Consider the following 21,215-nt stretch of genomic DNA (forward strand, 5'->3'; position numbering starts at 1 on the left):
ACACACACACACACACCTGCATGGGCTGAGCCCCACTTACCTCTCTTCATCCTTGAAGATAAATTTCCGCAGCTTGAGGTCACGCAGCACCAGGCCTCCATCGTGGCAGTGGGCCACAGCTGAGGCAATCTGGTAGAACAGTCGGGCTGCCTCCTCCTCCCTCAGCTTCTTACAAGTGCGGACAAAGGAATGCATGTCTCCATAGCTTCGCTCAAAGAACACATAGGCTTTGGTCTCTCCCAGGAGGATTTCCGTGATTTGGTTGATGTTGCTATGGGCAGACAGGCAGAAGCAGGGGGCCAGGGACTCCTGGTAGCAGCTGATCTCAAACACCTAGGACAGAATTGACAAGACCCCAGTCAGAGGTACCTCCTATGACCCAAACTGCAGAAAGCTGAATCCTCCCACAGGCTCCTGCTTTGACGTGGCATAAAGAGTATGAAACTTACAACCCACACACCAGTTCTGTCTGCTACCAGCTGTGTAATGTAGTTCAGGGAAAAAAAAACAAAAACAAACAAACAAACAAACAAACCATGTCTTGTCTCCTCTGAACCTCCAAATCTTAAATGGCATAACATGGATAAATGAAACTTGATTACATGTTGAGAGAAGTCTAGGAAAAATAGTAAAATGCTAAGTTTTACTATTCAGTGTGTGTGTGTGTGTGTGTGTGTGTGTTTGTGTGTGTGTATCCATGTGTATATCTCTGTATCTATGTAGAGGTCCGAGGTCAATCTCAGGTACAGCTCTTCAGGAAACTATCCACCTTGTTTTTTGAGACAGGGTCTCTCATTGGCCTTGAACCTACCAACTTGGTGAGCCTAGCTGACTAGGGAGCCCTGGAATCCTCCTGTCCTTGTCTTGACAGAGCAGATATCACACGCATCACACACAGCTTTTTAAATGTGGGTGTTGGGTATCCAATTCAGATCTTTACGGTTGTATGGCAAGCATTTTACTGTCTGGGCTATCATCTAAGCCCAAATACTATTATTCTTCCCTATAGTTTCTATAGTTACATATTTATAGAAGAAATGGATGGAGAAAAATACTAATAGAAGGAAAAAACTAAGTGACCCCAGGAAAAATACAAACAACTCTTTACTTTTTAAAAATGCATGGAAGACATACATGAATGAACAATTAAATTCATTTACTCTCACGGCTTTCTTTCATGGCTTTCTATGTGTGATAAATTAATTTTACAGCTGTGCAAACTGAGGCACAGAAAACAAGCCTAAACTCTCATCGCTGTTGTCCTCACTCCCACTCGCCATGGTGGCTCTAGGATTAGCACAGGGGCCTTCTCTGTAGAGAGCCAGGCTGGCTTCCCTCTTCCCTCCACAGATATCTAAGTCAATGAATCAATTATGCAATGATTTTCTATGAATCAGAGCTAGCCTGTGAAATGCCACCTCACTGTTGCTTAAGAAGAAAATGCACCATCACTACCTTCTGAACAGACCGAAGAAACGAACGCAGCAAAACAAAGACCTTAAGGGTGGAAAGGGAGCGTCTCATTCACTTCAAAGCCTGTAGTTACTCAGCTAGAGCAGCACCTAGGGCTGGAATGGGGTTTCCCTTGCTCAGGGGGAGAATGTGCAGGGAGGGGAGGGGCTGTTGGAAAATGGTATGGGGTGAATAAGGGGGTGGGGGAGGTTCATTTAAAAGAAGGCCTAGCAGAAATGGTCTAGCCACCCTCTGTGGCAGTGAGCTCTTCGTCATCAGTATTAGCAGTGCAGTAGGAGAGAAGCAGGAAAAAACCCTACCTGGGGGTGCTTACCGCTCTCACTAGGCTACCATTCACACGAACAGGATAGATAAAGTGCACAAAAGAACTTCCCTTTTGTATAATGAATACCCTGACTTAGGCATCACAACCTTTTGTGGGGTCTGATCCCACCCAGGAACCTCTGTCTCCCTTCGCTTTCTTAACAAGGCCCAGTCCGGAATGCACGTGTTACCCTAAAATCCTTCTGAGGGAATTCCTGGGCCTTCTGTAGCCCATTCAAGGAACACAGGCTGCAATATAAAATTCCAAGAGTTAAGTAACTGAGCATTTAAAAAAAAAAAAAAAACCTGTGAGTCAAACAGGGACAATAAGCACCTCACTGAGGCTGGTGCTAACTGGGGCTGAGGAAGCAAAGTCAACAGTCAGCTGTGAATGAGGCATAATGAGGTACCTCAGGAAAGTGGCACAGCTGTTGCCACTACACCCTTGAATTTAAGAATGAATGCTTCAGCCTCCCCGGAGACCACAAATCACACCCTGATACTGTCAAATGATGACCTCAGAGCAGTGACCTCAGTGGCCCACTCAATTAGGAATCTGAAATGCTCGAGTCAACCTTAGCTTACAGGCTGCAGGCCACAGAACCGGGGAAGCCTCAGCAATTTCATCAAGGAACACACTCATACACATACACACACACACACTCACACACTCACACACACACACACACACACACACACTCACACACACACTCACACAATACACTCACACACACTCACTCACACACACTCACACACACACACTCACACACCATAGTGGCTAATGTCAACAAGCTGCATTATGTAAGTGGAATGATTTGTTCTGAAGCACCAGGCTGTGGCTTCTGTCACCGGGGCCTACCGGTCTGATTATTTATAATATACTTCCTGTTTCCAGTTGCCTTTCAAAAACTAAAATAAAATAGCCTTTTGCTCAGCATGGTCAGCCTGTGCTCTCTCCCACAGCACCGCTGAAAAGCTGAATGAACAGAGAATTAAATGAAAGGAGCAAACAAATTCGTGGCAGCCTCCCAATGTGGCCGTACCCTTTGTAGGAGAATGCAAAATGGTGGACAGAAAAGGAAAAACTAAAAGAATTGCTTACATTTTCCTAAACAGGAAGGAGTCAAACTTTTATTAGTGGCTATAACAGGCATTTATAGGCTTGGGCTGCTATTTAAACCATCACCCTCAAGTGCAAAAATCAAGCCCTGAGCCTGGGTGCCAGCTCCTTTTAAATGTTTAATTGGGAGTCTTGGTTATATAATGTGACAGTTCAGATAAGGCCCTAAGATCAGGCCACATTCATCATGTCTGAAAAGAAAAAAAAAAAAAAGAAAAAGTGCCCATTCTGCCAAGATAGTAATTATGTTATTCTGCACAGTAGCTACAAGGATTTGTGTAAAAACAGCTAAAGGCCCCCTAAAGATCCTTTCCTACTTTGGCTAACTAAAGTAGGCTTGTGGAGGTGATAATCAGGCTAGGGAATTTTGCTTATGCCCCTGGAAGCCCTTCCCCCCTGCCCGCCTCCTCCCCACCACAAAGAGTGTCCTACAGAATACTCTAATGAATCCCCACAATAAATAAAACCTCTCTGGTTTTGTACTTTTTTTTTTTTTTTTTGCATGAGCATGATGCTAGGAAACAGGAACCCCATGTTAAGACACCAAAAGGAGATAGGTTCAAATGTGGAGGTTTTTTGAATCCAAGCTAAAGAGCCCACAGTGTGTATATTGGGGCAGTTCATAGCATCACCTTAATAAAACTCTCCTGGAGAGGGTTGCACACAGCTGTGCTTGTAGAAGTCACCCACATCACCCCAGGGGAAAAAGACAGGAGAACAGAAGCTGTGGAGTCGTAAAGGGATGACCTCTGTCAAACAGAACAATGATACCACACTTAAATCCACTTGCAGCCACACTGTAATTGGTGAGGAGCTGATTCAATCTTTGAAATAACTAAACCAACAGATTAAGTACAGTTTGGGGCCAGGGAGCAAGTCGGCAAATGACACTGTAAGGTCAGCCTAGAGTGAAATATGTCTCGAAGGATCAGAAAGGAGAAACGAACAGAGACCAGAGATAGCCCTAGTTTTAAACAAAGAAAGAATAGCAAGATGCTCTTGCAGAATTTGGCCACAGACAGTTCTTACGTAAAATCGTCTCTAGCCTTTGGAAGAGAAATGTATTAAAGTGCTGGACTGAGGTTGAGCCAAAGGAGGGGGAGGTGCTCCCTGCCGATGATGGTGCATATTTCATAGGAGAATGACAGCTCAGTGGAATTCATTCATTTCAAAGGATGACTGTCCTATTGTGCAGTGTGCAGGGCTCCAATCAGGCTCTGAGTTGCCTACTAAATTTAATGCTTTAGCTGGGCATAGTTGCTCTTGATTACAGTAACTTGGAGAAGATGCAAAATCCCCAACACTTAGTACATGCAAACAGCAGTATTTAAAGAGTCTCTGGTTTCCTCTAAAAATCGGAAATAAATAATCTCAGAACTGCCTTCTGAGATCTTCACCCACCCGGTTTTTGCAAGGAAGCGCTCCAAGTCAGCATGAAATAAGGTGATTTCACAAAGCAGCCAGTGATTAATTGAGGAAAAGTGTAATACAGTATTTGTAGCACAGCTGTGCACAGTACCCATTTTAAAGACAGCACGGTCGCACTTCCGCCTCGATAGATAGATAGATAGATAAATAAATAAATAAATAAATAAATAAATAAATAAGTAAAATGAGAAGAACCTAAATTTAAGTGGTAATGCTTGATCTACATCTGGGGAAGTCCTGTTCTCCACTGCAGTAGGAAACTGACTGTAGTCAAATACTTTGTTATTATCCTTCCTTGGTCCTCTTGTCTGGACTCGGTGAGCACACACAAAGACACACAGACACATAGAGACACAAACCAGTTACTGTTCAGGGTCAAAGACAAAAAGGAAATTGAAGTGTCCTTCTTAGTACTAGCCCAGGGGGCTCCAAAGGGCAGTCTCTAAACAGGCAAAGGTGGCCTTGTGGGTGCAGGGGAGTAGCAATGGGGGTGTGCAGTCAGGGAGTCTGAAGACGCGAAGAAACCTAGACAAAAAGACCCAAAGGATTCGTTGTTCACCCAAAGGTGCGCAAGGGGCGAATTTCCACCCCAACCTTCCTTTCCAGGCTTCAAGCAGAAGAAAGAGCTTTAAAACTCCTCTTTTTCCCCCGCTAGAGCCTTGGGCTCAGCCAGAGGGGACACTTTTTGTGTCTCTTTTAAAAGGCAACCTTTGGAACAAAGGTTTAACACCTGCAGGCTGCTAAGAACAATGGCTACAAAAGAAACCGGAGGAGCAGCGTTTGAAAACCAACCGGGGATTCCCTAGTCCTTGCAGAGAGGGGAGGGGAATCAACTCAGAGAGAGAAATGCCCGGCAAGGGGAATCAGCCCGGTGCACCGGAGCTCTACGAACCTCCTAAGGGGCACGCGTGTCCGTGCCCCGGTTCAGATTCGCCGCCCTCCCTTCCCGGATCTCCCCAAAACGCCCCCGCTGCAGCCCGCCTCATTGTCTGAAACGGTCTGAAAACTTCGCAACTTGTCGAACGTGGACAGACACACAAATAAACCCTTTTAACGAGGCCATGCATAATGATCCCAGGAGTCTTTCGCCCCTGGACTAGAGAGCTTTGCGACCTCCCGCACCGTCCCCGGCCCCTGGCAAAAGACCCAGGATGATTTTTTTTTTTAATTTTTTTAATTTTTTTTTTTAAAGCAAAAGACAAAACGCAAAAGCAAAGCTGGGCTGGTTACCTTGCAAACCAGCTCCTCTCCGCTGTGCAGATGCACAGCGCGGAAAACGTGGTCTCCCTCCAGAGGCTCCAACAGTAAGTATTTCCCGATGCAGGAAACGCAATGCGACAAGTTCGGAGTCTCGGGCGGGCTCGGAGAGCCAAGGTTCGGGCTGAAACTCTGGCTGGGCTCAGCGGGCCTTATAGACGACAGCTCTTCGAAATCCTGGGTTTTGTTCCGCGATCTCCCATATCTCGCTATTGTGATAGGGGTAGACCTGTGTATGTTCATGAGTGTGAGGATCGCACACGACAAAACAAACAAACAAACCAAAAAAACCCCTCTGGAGAGATGGATGAGCCGCGCGGGTGCAGGCGCCTCGGTGCTACCGACTTAAAAGGATCAAGAAGGGAGGGGACCCGTCTGGGGCTCCGTGGAGGAAGAGTTAAGAACTAGTCCCCAGATGGGCGCTGCAGAGCTGGTCCCCGGCTGCGAGTCCCGCTCCCGGGGGTGCTCGCTCTGCGGACAACTCGGGTCCTTTTGTTACCCAGAAGCCGCCAGCGCGGTGCAGAACCGCACGCTGGAGTCAGTGGGTCTCTGTTCGCAGCGTGGATCTGGACGAGTGAGCGTGCCTCTGGGGTGAGGAGCTGCAGCGCCGGGCTCCTCAGCGATCCCCAGCTGAGGATCCGCAGACCGGGCAGAGAAGCCCTGCGTGGAGTTTGTGCAGTCTTCAGGGAGCGCGCGGCGCCGGCTCGCCCTCCACGCGTTAGAAACCAAACAAAAAGAAAAAGGAAATAAGCACGGGTCTACCGGCTCACGCCGCGCGGCAGCCAGAATACGCGCTGCACCCCCCTTTTTTGGTGGAAAGGGTGGGGGGCGTGTAAGGGGGGTGCTAGAGAGGGCAGTTACCTAAGTCTTAACTGTAGATGGCGTCTGAGGCTTTTCCAAAAAATCGCAGTGCTCTCTGTCTCTCTCTCAAGAAAAAAAAAAAAAGACAGAAAAAAAAAAAAAAAATAGCAAAGGCGCTTTTAACTTGGGGCGGTCAGCAGTGGCAACAAAAGATTGCAAAAGCTTAGTAGGGAGTGCGCGGAGTAAGGCAGGCACAGGTACCGCGACAAAGCCCAAGACAGAGCCCGCGCGGTCAGCACTAGCTCTTGCTGTCGCTGCTCACGTCCCAGATCCTCCTCCGATGAAGCAAGAAGTGCGGGCGGTGACCTGGAGGGGACCAGCAGCAGGAGCTTTCCTGGGGTCCTGCAGGAGCTGCCAGCAGATGCTCCCCGGACTCCGTCAACCCGCGGCGTTCCTTTTCCGCTGCACAACTGGGTCTTGAGCCTTGAAACAATTTGCAAACCACTCTTGTCTCCCGATGCCTTGCGACCAAATAGCACGGCGGGGTTTGTTCTGCAGGAAAAATAAAAATCGACGGCTTGTCTTCTTTTCTTATAATTTTTTTTTCTTGCCACCCAGAAGTAGGAGAGGACCGTGTATTTAAAAATTAAAGGGGATGGCCACGGCGCCCTAGGCCAATCCCGGCGCTCAAGCACGCCCGCATCCCCGGGCGAGGCGGTATTAATAGTTACTTACGTGGCCGGGGATCTCGGAGCGAGCCCGGCTGTGTGTGCGCGTATGTGTGCGCGCGCGCCTCGCTTGCTCGCGCTCGGTCTCCCCATTCAATGTCACCGACACATTTCCACAGAGCCCCCGCCCTCTTCGCCGGCCCCGCCCTACCCACGCCCCGGCCCCTGTCATTGAGCCCGGAGCCCATCAATCAGCGGCGCCGCTGCCAGTGCGCGCGCGGCTCCCCTGCGCCCGCCGGCGGCTAGGGCTGCTGCCGCCACTCCTGCAGTGCCCCCACTGGGGGCGCCAGCCTCGCCCCCGATGGCTCGGCCAGGCGCGAGGTAAACAGTGCTGTATATCCTTCCGCAGTCCAAGGGCTCTGGGCTCTCCTGGCCTGCTGTTCGCGCTGCAGAGACAGGGATGCTGGACTGTGTATCTGCCACCGTCGCCACGCAACACCAGCAGGCTCAGGTCAACTTTGAGACTTAGATCCTCTTCCCCGGGATTTTCCGCAGAAAGCCTCGCATCTTCTGGGTACATGGCACCCCTCTGCTGCGATGTTATCTTGAACAAGCAGTTCCCCGCGGTTTTTAAAAAATGAAGGATTCTTGCAGCCCACAGTCTCTAGAATTAGTTTTATTCTTTCTCTCCGGTTGCTTATCATTTCAACAGAAGTCCATTGTGAGCTTGTAGTTAGTGTCACCACCCCTCCCCCACTTCTCAGTTATAGGATTGGGGATACTTTCAGAGTCTTGACTTCAGGACAAGGTCTTTGGGGAGAGCTCAGGTGCACCCACACCTCCAGCAAAGGATGTTGGCTCCTAGCCAAGGAGTCAGGCTTCTCCAGTCCCATCATCTCAGTATTTAGGCCAAGAACACATTCAATACCAGGTTCAACAAAAGGCTACACTTTGACCCTTGCTTATTCTTAACTTCCTGGGAAGGTTCTGGACCATTGGCTTGAACAGACCTGGGGAAAGTTCAGACCACAGCTTAAGCCTCTTGACTTTACCTAATGCATCCTGGTAAGAGTAGCAATGTAGCAGGGGAAAACAGAAAGAGAATCAACCAAGTTCTGGGGCAAGGCTGCTGGGCTTACTCTTAAGTTTTTACCCACATAAGGCACCTCTTTCCATGAGGGAGGTCACTCTGTAACAATCTTCTGCACTACCACTTTTGAACAAAAATAGAGAACTATTTATAATTATACTTAACGGGGACAATAGTGGCTCTAATGATCAGGAGTTCCCTGAGGGTTGTTTCAGAATAATGAATGGACCTTGCTTGTCCAGCTGGCCACCCTAGAGGACAGATTTTGAGAAGAAACTAAAATGCCCCATGTCTTCTCATAGAACTCCCATCCTTCTCCCCACTCATCTGCCTTGAACTCAGTCTCCGATCCCTAAACTGTCCCTTAAGGGGATAACAGCTTGAGGATGTCACCATGACTACAGAGTAGTGTGCCATGCAGTCACTGCCCAGTTAAAGAACAGGTCCTAGACAAACAATCTCTACAGAGGATCCATTGAGAAAGCTTCCCTGGGGCCTCTGTTGGGTGACTGTCACCAAGCTTTCTTGTAAAAGAAGTTTGAGAAACTTGTGTTCAGCATCAGTTTTCAGATTCAGAAGGAAACTGAATTCGTATGGGCGTTTTTGGTTTGGTTTGGTTTTTGTTTTTGCTTCTTTTTCTTCCCAGGATCTCTAGTTTTCATCTGTTAAATAACAGCCCTGCTTACCTCATGTGATCCCTAGAACTGCAGTTGCAGTTCTGGGAAATAATATATGAAGAATTATGATAGTGTTTCTCAGCCTGTGAGTTGTGACCCCTTTGGGGTGAACAACCCTTTCACAGGGGTCACATATCACATATTTACATTCTATTCATAACAAAAGCAAAATTACTGTCATGAAGTAGCAGCGAAATAATTTTATGTTTGGAGATCGCCACAACAAGAGGAAGTGTATTAAAGGACAGTAGCTTCCTGGAGTCCTGGAAAAGTACGTGTTTCCTTGGGCCATCATATTGTAATGACTACATTGCTTCTCTCTCTCTCTCTCTCTCTCTCTCTCTCTCGTGTGTGTGTGTGTGTGTGTGTGTGTGTTTCTTAGTCCTTCTCTGGGGCTAGATTGAGCTCTAGGTTTAGAGACCAAATCTTCCTGATACTTGGATATCATCACAGGGGTAAGCCTGTCATAAGCCAGTGGTTCTTTGTGGACATTGAGACAGTCCGGTGAGTCATAAAATAATACACATAAGAGATCATTGTTGGCCATTTAGGCAGAGAAAAAAGAATGTATGAGAGAGAAGGAGTAGGAAGACCTAGCTTTCTCCTAACTTGAATGCTCAGTGCCATCAACTGGGCTGCCCAGCCAGGTAAGTGGTGAAGCAGGTTATATAATTCACTGGGAATGGCTGGCCATGGTGCAGCTGAAGACCACTGTATTCTTGTAGAGAAATAGACTCGACTCCAAGTTGACTTTCAATCAGGAAGTGTATTGAGGTATCAATAAGACCACACTGGTGCTCATTATGGAGTTCCTGTCAGTGTGCGTCAGAGAGAAGAGAAAGCATTGAAGCCTTAACATGGTGGTTCTCAAACGTGGGTCATAATCCCTTGGAGTTCTCATATCAGATATCTTGCATATCAGATATTTACATACAATTCAGAACAGTAATACAGTTACAGCTGTGAAGTAGCAACAAAGATAATTTTATGGCTGGAGGTCACCATATATATATATATATATATATATACATATATATATATATATATACAATATAAACCAGTTCCTGTTATTATTAACAACATTTGTTAGAATGGCTGAATACAGCCATGGAAAACAACTAAACATACAACATTTAATATAAATAATAAGTAAAAGGTTTACAGTATCAATAAGACATGAGCGTTATTAAGTGTAATTATAGAAATAGGTAGATAAGGATTATATATGTAGAATGATATAACTTTTTCCTCTGTCCATGTTGAAGTAAGTCTGTCAAATGCTGTCGCCATTCCAGGTTGTAGGCTCCATGTTATCAGGAATATTCTCTTATCCTGAAATTCATTTACTTCTTCCTTCTCTTCATAGCTCATTAGTTTTATTTATTCAGCAAATGAGTAGTGGCTGCCAACAGAGTGTGTGACACTCTCTCTAAGCAAGTTCTGTGTTTATTAAATGAATAAGTATATTTTGAAAAGTACTTATTTGAATGATACATCAATTTGACCATAGGTGTTCTATAGAGGAACTGTGTATGTGTGTATGTGTGCATTATGCTGCCACCAAAGGCATGGCCCATATTTAAGGTGGATCTCCTTACCTTAAAAGATCTGGATTTAGTGTTGGTCTCCTCACTTCCAATGATTTAGTTAAGAAATGGCCCTCACTTGACTTGACTTTTAGTTAATTCTACTGTAGTCAAGTTGACAACCAAGAGCCATCATGATAAGTGACAACAGTTCTCTCTTAATTCTTACATGACAAGCCTAAGCCTAAGAAGAAGCCTTTCTCTGTAACTACAGGCACGGGAGAGACATTCAGCAAGGTTCACAGAGGAGCTATGTTTACACACAGTGGGGAGGTTGGGGTGGATTTGGAGCAGTGATGAGGCCTAGGACATACTTCTAGGCTTTGGCACATATCAATTCTATTAGCCCTGCATAAAATGCTCCATTACATAGAAAGTCTTCTTTAGCACTCACGTCAGTGCTTGTAAGTCTTTTATTGCACTCTTAGAGCTCTAACCCAGCCCTGTCTTTCTCCTTGGCTCTTAGAGAAAACTCCAAATTATTGCCCCACTTTATAGATCGAAGCACTAAGACTCAGAAAGACTAATTTATTCTATGATAGCCCACTACTCAGTGGCCTTAGAGGTTTCTCTCTCTCTCTCTCTCTCTCTCTCTCTCTCTCTCTCTCTCTCTCTCTCTGTGTTCTGTGCTAGGAGGAGTAAGGCAAGGAAATAAATTTGTTCTGAAACTATGTTTTTTTCACTACACCATATTGCATGTCATCATACTTTCTAGAGTTGAGTAAGCCTTAGTTTAAACGGGCCACTTAAAATCTTCCCACAAGTGAGAAAGGTGATTTCCTTTCTCACTGTATTTTTTTTAAATATGGTTCATATTCTGGGAAGCCACTTCTTATTTACAAGGTGATTCCTAGTATGACTGTTAAAAGGTGACTTTCTGATTAAATATTTGTTGTACCAAGGCTAACTGGGAGACGTTTTCTTTTCCCATTTTCTCATTGGATAAATGATCTACTAGGAAAGTACAATGTATAAATACAGAAAAGAAAAGAAAAAATAAATAAAAAGGACTTACAAGGACTGTTTTCCTGACCTGCCTCCTCCCCACCCAACCCCACCTTGCTTTTGTAGCTTCTTCTCTTATGGGAATAATAATTGTTGTGTGTCCTGTACAGAAATGAGATACAGTTAGAGGGTGGGAAACTCAGTATGTGATAGGTTTCTACATATTGCAAAGTGCCTACTATCCATTTGAAAATCATTGAGCAGACAATAGGGAAAAGCAAAACCATGCAGAAAGGACCTCTTGAAGAACTACTGAAAGTTACAGACTAGCTGCAGAGTTAGGTTCCCGGCCAAGGAGTCAATTTGCAGGGTGTTCTGGTAAACCTACCATGTACTTCCAAGCTTGGCTCCAAAACAGACCTTGCTGGGTGGGGCAGCAGCTCCAGGGCCAGGACATCTATATTTCAAAAGCCACTTGGAATTGCTCGACCTTCCTCTTAGATGGAACAGAATAATAATGCCACACTAACAAAGACGAGAGGAGAAATGAAATGGTCATTAAGGATTCCTTTCAGATTTTATACTGTAGTCTTCAATACGGTCAAACTGGCCATAGCACATGTAGACCAGTGTGAACAAGGATGAATTGAGTTTTCCTGTAATTCCTGCTCCAGGCAATTAGCATGTTGGCTTTATCTTGGCTTCGGTTAAGATTTTAGACTAAGGTAAATAGGAATTGATGTATCAAGCTTGCCAATCCATAAGAGTATTGTGTGTTTTATCTTATTTAATCCTCACAACAATATCCCAAAAGGAGTATTATTACCAGCTTCATGTTAGACACTGAGTGTGAAGGGAAGATCCAGTCAACCGACTGGCACATCCTATAATGATGTGCCTTTGTGCAAATGTCCTAGCTGCCATTCCTTCTTCCATATTCTTCCTCCTCCTCCTCATCTTCATCTTCTCTCCCCAACTCTCCCCACTTTCTTCCTATGTCCAAACACAGCCCCAACTTTTTGATAACTTTTACATCATGCATTGGATGCTCTGCATAGTATTTCATCTGAATAGTGTTTAATGGTTGTAAACCCAAGAAAGCACCCGAAGACGAGCCTTTATCTGTAATACTTTTCAACGTCTGAGTGAGCCCAAGCCTTGGGTCCCCAGATATCTGGCCATGAGTTTAGCAAAAGTAGTATGGAACCTCACTTCGCTATGTAGCAGCCTATCTAGGAATCCATGTGGGGATAAGGATATATTCATATATTTAAATGTTTAGTCACCAGGGAGTGGAAGTGTTTAATAGAATTAGAAAGATAAGGAGTTGTGGCCTTGCTGGAGAAAGGTGTTTCACTGAGTGTGGGCTTGAGGTTTTCAAAAGCCCACCCCTGCCCAGTGTTTCTCTTTTTCAATCTCTTGGCCCGTGAGTCTGCATGTGGCTCTCAGCCACTGTTCCATGATCCCAGCCATGATGATAATGGACTAAACCTCTGAAACTCTAAGCAAGCCCGCAGTTTAATGCTTTCTTTTTTAAGAGTTGCCTTGGTCATGGTGTCTGTTCACAGCAATGGAATAGTGACTAAGACACTTGAAAGGAATCGTTAATACAGTTGACCCTTGCTTGCACTCAAATATGTAAATTTGAACTCACGCTTTGTGGCTAATAAAATGTAAATAAAAACCCGATTTCATAATGCTGGCTTTTGTCCAGTGAGGCAATTAAAACATATATCTAAGTATCATTGTTATGCTTGGGACAGCATGTAATTTTATATCATTCAATAAAAGAATGTGCTAACAAATATGAATTCTAAGTAAGTTCAACTGCAGGAAGTAAAGAACCCTCTGAATGGTACAGTCACTCAGCAATTCTAGGGCGTAATCCATGGCAGGGTTGGGGAAAACAATGCTAAAAAGAAGTTGGATTCAGAAAGTCAACCAGTCCTCATTCAAGAAGCATCACTGGGTTGACTGGTTAGAAACTCAGCAACCTTAGTGAAATAATGAAATACCTTCAAACTTTAGTTTGAGCTACTTCTGTTCATGGGAGCACTGTGAGCAATAGAAAACATAGAGAAAGCCCTCCCTGGGTCTAGTGACTGGGCGGAAGAGGAGCCTTAGCTACTACTATCATTGCAACCAGGACTGGTAATATTGGGATGAATTTTGCTTGGTCTTTCCCCAGGCCCCATTGCTCTCTCAACTGCTTCTGCATTTTTCTCCACTCTAGGTAAAGAAATTCAAAGTTACAAGAGGCTCTAAATGTCTCTCACTGCTCTTAGGTCTGTGTGGAGAAACAGGAGTCTCAAAATATGGCTGAAGAGACAGAGAGGGTTCCTGGAATTCCTTTCCAAAGAGTGGGGCTTGTCTTCCCTTGTGTTCCAATATCTCACTGAGGTCCAATTCTGGAGCTGCTGGCAGGGTTCTTTTCACAAAGTGCCTCAAAAATGCCTCAGGGAAATGGGCAGAACACAGGTTAAACTGGCAAATTAAACAATACAATAAGCCCACTGTAGAAATCTTTTATTTTGATCATCTGCCCACCTTTCAAGCTTCCTGACAAGTTTTTTTCCCCTGAGAAAATAAAAAGTGTCACCATGATACTGTATGAGACCCAAGTCTTCAGTGACTACACATCTGGAAGATGCTCTTCCACATAGCCTACTAGCACACAGAGGAGGGGTATTTTAGAGTCAGGGATATTCAATTCTGGCTAAATGAAGTAAGGGAACCAGGACCCAGTGTGGGTGTGGGAAACCATCCATCCTTGAGAACAAACACTTAAAGCAATCACTCCAAAAACAATTAATCAAGAACTCTAAGATTTTAATACAAGTTTTGAAGTTGGTATTATCAATACAATTTTCAAATAAAAATCAATGCAAAAAGATCTATGGTAATAGATATTTAGATTTTAGAGGAGGTTAACTCTGCATTAGGCTTTCCATGGGTAGCCTAGCTTCATTCTTTTTTCTTTCTCTAGGAACAGGAGAAAACGTGAAAGAATGAACTCAGTTCTGCATATGACTATTGATAAGAGCTTTGCAAACACTAGCTCACATCTCATACTAATTGGGATGTATAGAGAGGAGGAAGAACATTTTATTCAGAAGAAAAATGACACCAATAAGAACTAGTTGTTTTGGTAGACTAGTCAAGAGGAGATGGAGTTTGTGGTGGTTAGTTTTAATTGCCAACTTCACACAATATTAAATCATATGATAAGGGATTCAGTGGGGAATTGTCTATATCAGGCTGGCCTTCAGGACTATCTGTTGGGATTGTCATGGTCTTAATATTGTGGCCAATGTGCTGGGGACCTAGGTAAAAGGATAAAAGAACATGGAACAAGGACTGTTTTTGTTTTGTTTTGTTCTGTTTTGTTTTGTTAGATATTTTCTTTATTTACATTTCAAATTTTATCACCTTTCCTAGTTTCCCCTCTGAAAATCCCCTATTCCCTCCCCCTCTCCCTGCTCCCCAATCCACCCACTCCCATTCCTGGTCCTGGCATTCCCCTATACTGGGGAATAACTAGGACCTTCACAGGACCTAGGGCCATCCTCTGCTACATGTACAGCTAGAGCCACAAGTTCCACCATATGTGTTTTCTTTGATTGGTGGTTTAGTTCCAAGGAGCGCTGGGGTTACTGGTTAGTTCATATTGATGTTCCTCTTATGGGGCTTTAAACCATCAAGGACTGTTTTATTTGTACCTCTGCCTTTAGATCATCAACCCTGTCACTCTTGATTCCTTCACTGATACTGGAAGGAGCTTCTTTGAGGTTTCAATATTGATGTAAGGATGGAATCCTCAGGTCTTTCATTATCAGATGAGGACTGCTGAGAGATCCATGAGACAAACAACTACCAGATTCTCAGCCTCTCCAGTGTGAGATAGCCATTGTTGGACTGGACCATGGCCTGTAACCTAAACATTAAATTCTCTTTATATATGTATACATACATACATATACACACACAAACACAAATACACACACATAATTATTATCTACTATATATTATGTTCCTCTAGAAAACACAAGAGTCCAATGTCACATCAATCAACATCTTGTCAGCACTGATTAAGAGTCTGGTCAGTCAACATCTGGTCAGTCATCTCAAGTACTCAAGATGCCAAAACAAACTATACAGACTGGGTAGCTTAAATATGGAATTGTTCACTATTGTGAAGAAATAGACAGATGTGATTAATGGTCAACCTTACTTGTCACCAAGAATTTAGAATCACCTGGGTTTGGGTGGGGAACTTCTAAATGTGTCTGTAAGGACATTCCTCGGAGGTGTCAATGAGAAGGGAAGACCCAGCCTGACTAGGACCATCCCTGAGGGCTGTGGTGTCAGACTGAATTAACAGAAGAAAGCAAGATGAGCATCTCTGTTCTTAATTTCCTACTTGATGGCCTTAGCTCCCTGACTCCCAGATATACTCTTGTTTTGGCTATTTTTAGTTGTCAACCTGACTACACCCAGAATTAACTAAAGCTCAAGGGGCTGGGTACACCCATGAGGGATTTTCTTTTTCATATGAAATCATTTGAAGTGAGAAGACCCACTTCTAATTGAGGTGAGAGGAGTCGCCTTTAATCTGGACCATAATTTCTGCTGGCAGACTAAATAAAGGACATGAGGGAAAGAAGCTCTCTCTTTCTCTTTGCCTGCTCACAGTCACTCTCTTGCTAGAAGTCATATTAAAACCTACTTCAGGATTCTGGCATAAACCGAAGACTACCTGAACAACTACTGGATTTTTGGACCTTGCATTGGTAGACAGCCATTGATGGACTAGCTGGACCATAGCCAGTAAGTCATTCTAATAAATCTCCTCTGTATATATTCATTCTATAAGCTCTGTTCTTCTAGAGAACCCTAACTAATCAAATTCATAATGGAGATTAGAGTTTCAGACTGTGATTTTGTGGAGGAGAAAATCACCCTGCATTGCTATACTTTGTGACCCTTTTTATAAAGGACATCATGGAGAATGGCTATGCTTTTGTGCATAAGATTTATCATAGAGGCAAACTAATTTATATAAAGAAACCCTACCACAAACAGTAGAAACTACAATTATTAAACAGTAAAGGAAGGAGGTTTGCCAAATTACCTAGTAAAGTCCCTCACACTATAATATGATAATATGATATGATATGATATGATATGATACACTCTCTTCTATGAGAGCCAACAAGAAAGAATTTTTTTAGAAGGAAAAGAATCTAAGTTAGTGGAGTTGAGGCAGGGAAATCATTCGATCTAGCCTTGAAATTCTAGCAGAATATCAGCAGGCCAAGAAAAGATATTTCTAGCTAAGGATTGCCCCATGCCTGTGATATCAACACTCCAGAGACTGAAATGGAAACCTTGCAAGTTCAAGGCCAGCCTGAGCTGCACTGTGAATTTAAGGAAGGCCAAGTTTAACTAAAGAATGGAGACTCTGCCTCAAGGCAAAGGGGTTTAAAAGAAGGTGGAGCTGATCAGTAGAGTGCCTACTTAGCATATGTGAGGCCCTGGATTTTATTCCCAACACCTCCTTTGGGGATTTTCTAGGAGAAGTCTGCCTGTCCATTCTAGAAGGTAAACAGGCACAGGCCTTCTAGAGTGAGAAGCAACAGCCAGGTTTGCTGAAGGTCAAGGCAGGAACTTCAGGGAATAGCAAGACAATGGCCTTGCTCATAAGGATAAGTGATGTTGAGCTAAGCACTTGTTCTTTCAGCCAGTTTCCTCCCTGGTCTCTGGTGAGGTCAGAAATCACACAATGTAGTAAGTACTGACTGAATTATAGAATTGTATTTGTCTTTTACATGGCTGCATTAGTGATCTCATTGATAGATGACAAAAGTCCTCGCCAAACCTAGTGACAGGATGTAACAGATTTGTTACGTTTGTGGGTTGGGAATCAAGGTGTGGCTTAGCTTCTCTGTGCGATATTCTCAGGGCCACTCACCAGGGATATAAGCAAGGAGTAGAGCTGGCCTATGGTCTCATCTGAAGGCTCAAAGGGAAAGGATTCTACATTTTCTCCCTTAACTGTATAAGGTTGCCAATCTCATGTAACTTAAAGGTTGAACTGAGGGTCTCATTTCTTCCCTGGATGGTGGAGGCCACCCTCTGTTTCTAGACACATGGCCATAGGGTAGCCCTCATGACAATTGGCTTTTGTATAGTATGTTAGAACAGCTAGAGAGGATGTACCTGAAGATAGTCACAACTTCTACTCTCAGAATCAGCATGCCAGGTCATTATGGGCAAGCTGCCAGAGCCATACTTTAGCTGGATTTTATCTACTTCGTAGGTTCTTCTTTCTTCTATCCTTCTCCATCCTTTCTAATTCCTAACACTAGATAAAAGAAAAAAAAGGATAGAGAGTAGAGGAAAGAGATGCCTGAATGAAGTCAGGGACCTGAAAGCAGACAATATTATTACCAAAGTTATTACAGTTAATTTCTGCTAGTTATGGGCATTGAGCTCCTGGGATCAAGTTTGATCTTTGCTATCAGAATATCTAATTTACTCTTCTTCCTCCTTTCCTCCTCCTCCTTCTCCTCCTCCTCCTTCCTTCCTTCTCTTCCTTCCTCTTCCTCCTCTTCCTTCATCTTTTTTCTTTGCACAACTACTTAACAAACCACAACTAACAACAACCAACCAACAACCAGCCCCACCTCTCAGAGTTCTGGCACTTACATAACCTCTGAAAAGTCCTAAGAATTTCAAATGTCACACCATTACAGAAACTATCAGCAGTTGGCAAAATCACACCACCAGAGCATGTGGCAAATCATAGTCAGCTGCTATGGACAAGCCAAAGCAGCCACATATCCCACACCAGGGATTAAAACAAAAACATAATTTTATAATATTTCTGTGTTTTTCAAAGAAACCAAAACTCCAATCCCAGCAATAATTCATAGAGCCATTAGTACCAGAAGGCAGGGCTCATCAAAATCCATTTCAGAAGTCAGTGACGTTGGTGTTCTCTAGAGCCACATTTCGGAATTACAGAATATGAAAGGACTAAAAGCTCTTGACCTGCCCTACCTCAGGAGTGTTGGTATCCTCTGAGGGCTCTATTTGTCTGACATCGTGGCTCCATGACTGGGTGCAAGCTATCTATGCCTTGTCATCTTGATCTACTGCTGCACGTTGGCCAGTGCCCTGGGATCTAAGACTAGAGGGGTTGAGCTAATCTAGAGATAAGGAGGGTCTGGGGACCTAGGTCTTGTCTTTCCCTCTGTATTTTCTGTGCTTAGGGGGAACACATAGTAGACAGCATCCTTGTTTCTTAGCTTTGTGAGTGGTGTGCTTCTAGAAGGCTGGTGCTCAGGCATTGTATGCTCTGTGCAGCAAGCACTTGGACTGGAGCAGAAAGTACTGGGTCACTGAATCTGCAGGTGTGTTGACCCATCTGTGACCACAAAACATTTCAGTCTGTGCCAGAGCCAAAAGAGGCTGCCTTTGTCAGACAGTCTTCAAATGCCTGTAGAATATTTCTAAATGATTATTTTTATTTAAGTCCACATTTTGTAACTGAAATGACTCCATTGTGTTCTGAAACTCTTTAATTGAATGTTCTCTTTGTCAACCCAATAAACTGCTGGTTTTGCAATAAGATTCCCCTGGCACCATTCCTGGGAGGTTCAGTGTGAGAAATCCATCCTTAGGACAACAAATAAACTAGCAAGCTCTTGTCACTTAGGTGACTTCTCTCTGTTGGTCACCTTCTACGTACCAGGTACCATAGCAAGGGCTAGTTACAAGAGAGTGGAGCCTACAAAACTCAAGGTAATGTAACAGAGCTGGTGTGTGTGTGCGTGTGTGTGTGTGTGTGTGTGTGTGTGTGTGTGTGTGTGTGTGTGTGTGGAGAGAGAGAGAGAGAGAGACAGAGGTCTCTTCATCTGAGATACTTAGCTCTTTTTTCTTTCTAGCATATTCTTTCTTGAAGAAAGAAGAAAAATAACAATAATTCTTACATGCAGGAAGTGACAGAACACAGAGACAGAGCTTTGACAAGTTAAAGGTGGATAGGGGGCCACACACTTGAAGACACTGTAGCCAAAAGGTTTAGAATTAAGTCTTAGATCTTAGAAAGGTCTGACCCCTCTGGAATCTGGCTTGTGTGAAACTTCTTAGACTAGTTGAAAACACAGTGCAGAAGAAATGTGACTGACTCTAGGTTTTACTTCGGAGGTCTGGATGGAGCTATTGAATACTCAACCAATGATCCTAATAAAGGAATCAGATACAGGGAAGGGTCAGAGTGCTCCAGGATAGCTCAGTTTTCTAGCCAATCGTGACAAGACTCGAGGTGTGTGAATGAAGGCATCTCACTCCTTCCAGACAAGGTTTCAATCCACAAAATATCTCTGTGATGTTATCTGCCCCATGACATCAGGAGATGAAGGAATGGACAAAGTTCCTGCTCAGCAAAGATAACTGAGGTATCAATAATGCAATATCGATAATCAAGGTTCTCTAGAACAGAAGTGCTAGAATGAGCATGTATCTTTTTTTGTTTGGTTGGTTTTTTTTTTTTTTTTTTTTTTTTTTTTTTGAGACAGGGTTTCTCTGTATAGCCCTGGCTGTCCTGGAACTCACTCTGTAGACCAGGCTGGCCTCGAGCTCAGAGATCCACCTGCCTCTGCCTCCCGAGTGCTGGGATTAAAGGCGTGGGCCACCACGCCTGGCTAATGAGCACGTATCTTAACGGGGGATTTATTAGGTCACTGGCATATATGAAATGGTCAGGATAGTTCAACAATAGCTGACTGATGCTGGAGAGGCTAAGCAACGTGTCATTGTTTGGGTCAATGAATCTGTGTATCTCAGCGATCCTAGTCTGGCACTGGAGGCTTGGAAGATTCCAAGAGAACTGCTAGTCGTCAGCCTACAGTGGAAGCCAGAAGCTAGGACCTAAAATGGGTGGAGGAAAGCAGCCTCAGCAGCTGGATAGATGATGCTGCTCAGGATGTGAGCATACCAGGGCAAAAAGCTGCATTCCCTTTTCCCATATCCTCATACGGGCCTCCCACCACTAGGCACTGCTGCATTTAAGGTAAGTCTCTGGACTTCAAATCCTCTGATCCAGAAGGCTTCCATTGTAGCAGCAAGCAGCTGGTGCTTTAGCTGACCCTTAAGACTAACATCACATCTTCTTATACAGAGTTCCTCCAAGAAGGATTATGCAGAAGAGATTTTAAGTCTTACAGGAGTCTAGGATAAGATCATGTTTGTCAAAAACGGGCTAACATTTCCAGTACCTTTAGATGATGACTCTCTCATTGTAGGAGGTGAGACTGTCTTTTTCACAGATCAGGGTCTTCCTGGGAATGAAGGCCATGTTCTATTCTTCTCTGCTCTGTGTGGCAGTGGCCTCCAGTGTTGGACTAGCCATGTGCACACTGAGACTGCCAACTTTAATGCCTCATCAGGTTAAAATTCACCCAGTCCTCAGGAGCACTGTGAGCCACTCCCAGTGAGTCCTTCTCACTGACATCAGTCTTCATGGTCACTGGGAGAGTGTTCACTGAGCTCACTGCACTCCGTCACCCGGAAAGACGTGGGTTTCGTGATACTTAAGTCCCTTCCATCTCAGCCACTTAGGTTTCTGAGGAAGAGTCTGGCCAGTTCTTCACTTAATGAGTATTATAGTGTAGCTATCCCCTTTTCCCCACAAGAATGAAGACAGTGGCTTCTTTTTCCTAGGTATGAATGCTGAAAAATCCAGATGAAGCACAGTGGTTTTCTTGCCTGCAAGTTCTAATCAGCTCAGTTTTGCCCAGCTAACAATTTTCCCACCGAGATGGGTACAGTGGTTTTCAAAAGAGTGGGGTGAGATGAATTGCT

At 44.2% G+C, this 21,215-nt stretch overlaps 1 protein-coding gene across 2 annotated transcripts in view; it reads right to left on the minus strand.

Moving 5' to 3' along the window:
- Trib2 (tribbles pseudokinase 2) overlaps positions 1-20,710 on the minus strand; it is a 41,235-nt gene extending 20,525 nt beyond the window's left edge. Inside the window, exons 1-3 of one of the 2 annotated variants that reach the window (XM_029484775.1) lie at positions 7,118-7,180; positions 5,555-6,934; positions 41-333 (exon numbers count right to left, since the gene is read on the minus strand). In XM_029484775.1, the coding sequence (XP_029340635.1) occupies positions 41-333; positions 5,555-5,824 (563 nt within the window). In that variant the 5' untranslated portion in view covers positions 5,825-6,934; positions 7,118-7,180. Of the gene's footprint in view, positions 1-40; positions 334-5,554; positions 6,935-7,117; positions 7,181-20,629 lie in introns of those variants that run through there. The other variant, XM_029484776.1, reaches the window with a different exon arrangement.
- Positions 20,711-21,215: the final 505 nt, after the last annotated feature.

The sequence above is a fragment of the Mus caroli genome, chromosome 12 (assembly GCF_900094665.2).
Source record: "Mus caroli chromosome 12, CAROLI_EIJ_v1.1, whole genome shotgun sequence".
NCBI classification, from domain to species: Eukaryota; Metazoa; Chordata; class Mammalia; order Rodentia; family Muridae; genus Mus; species Mus caroli.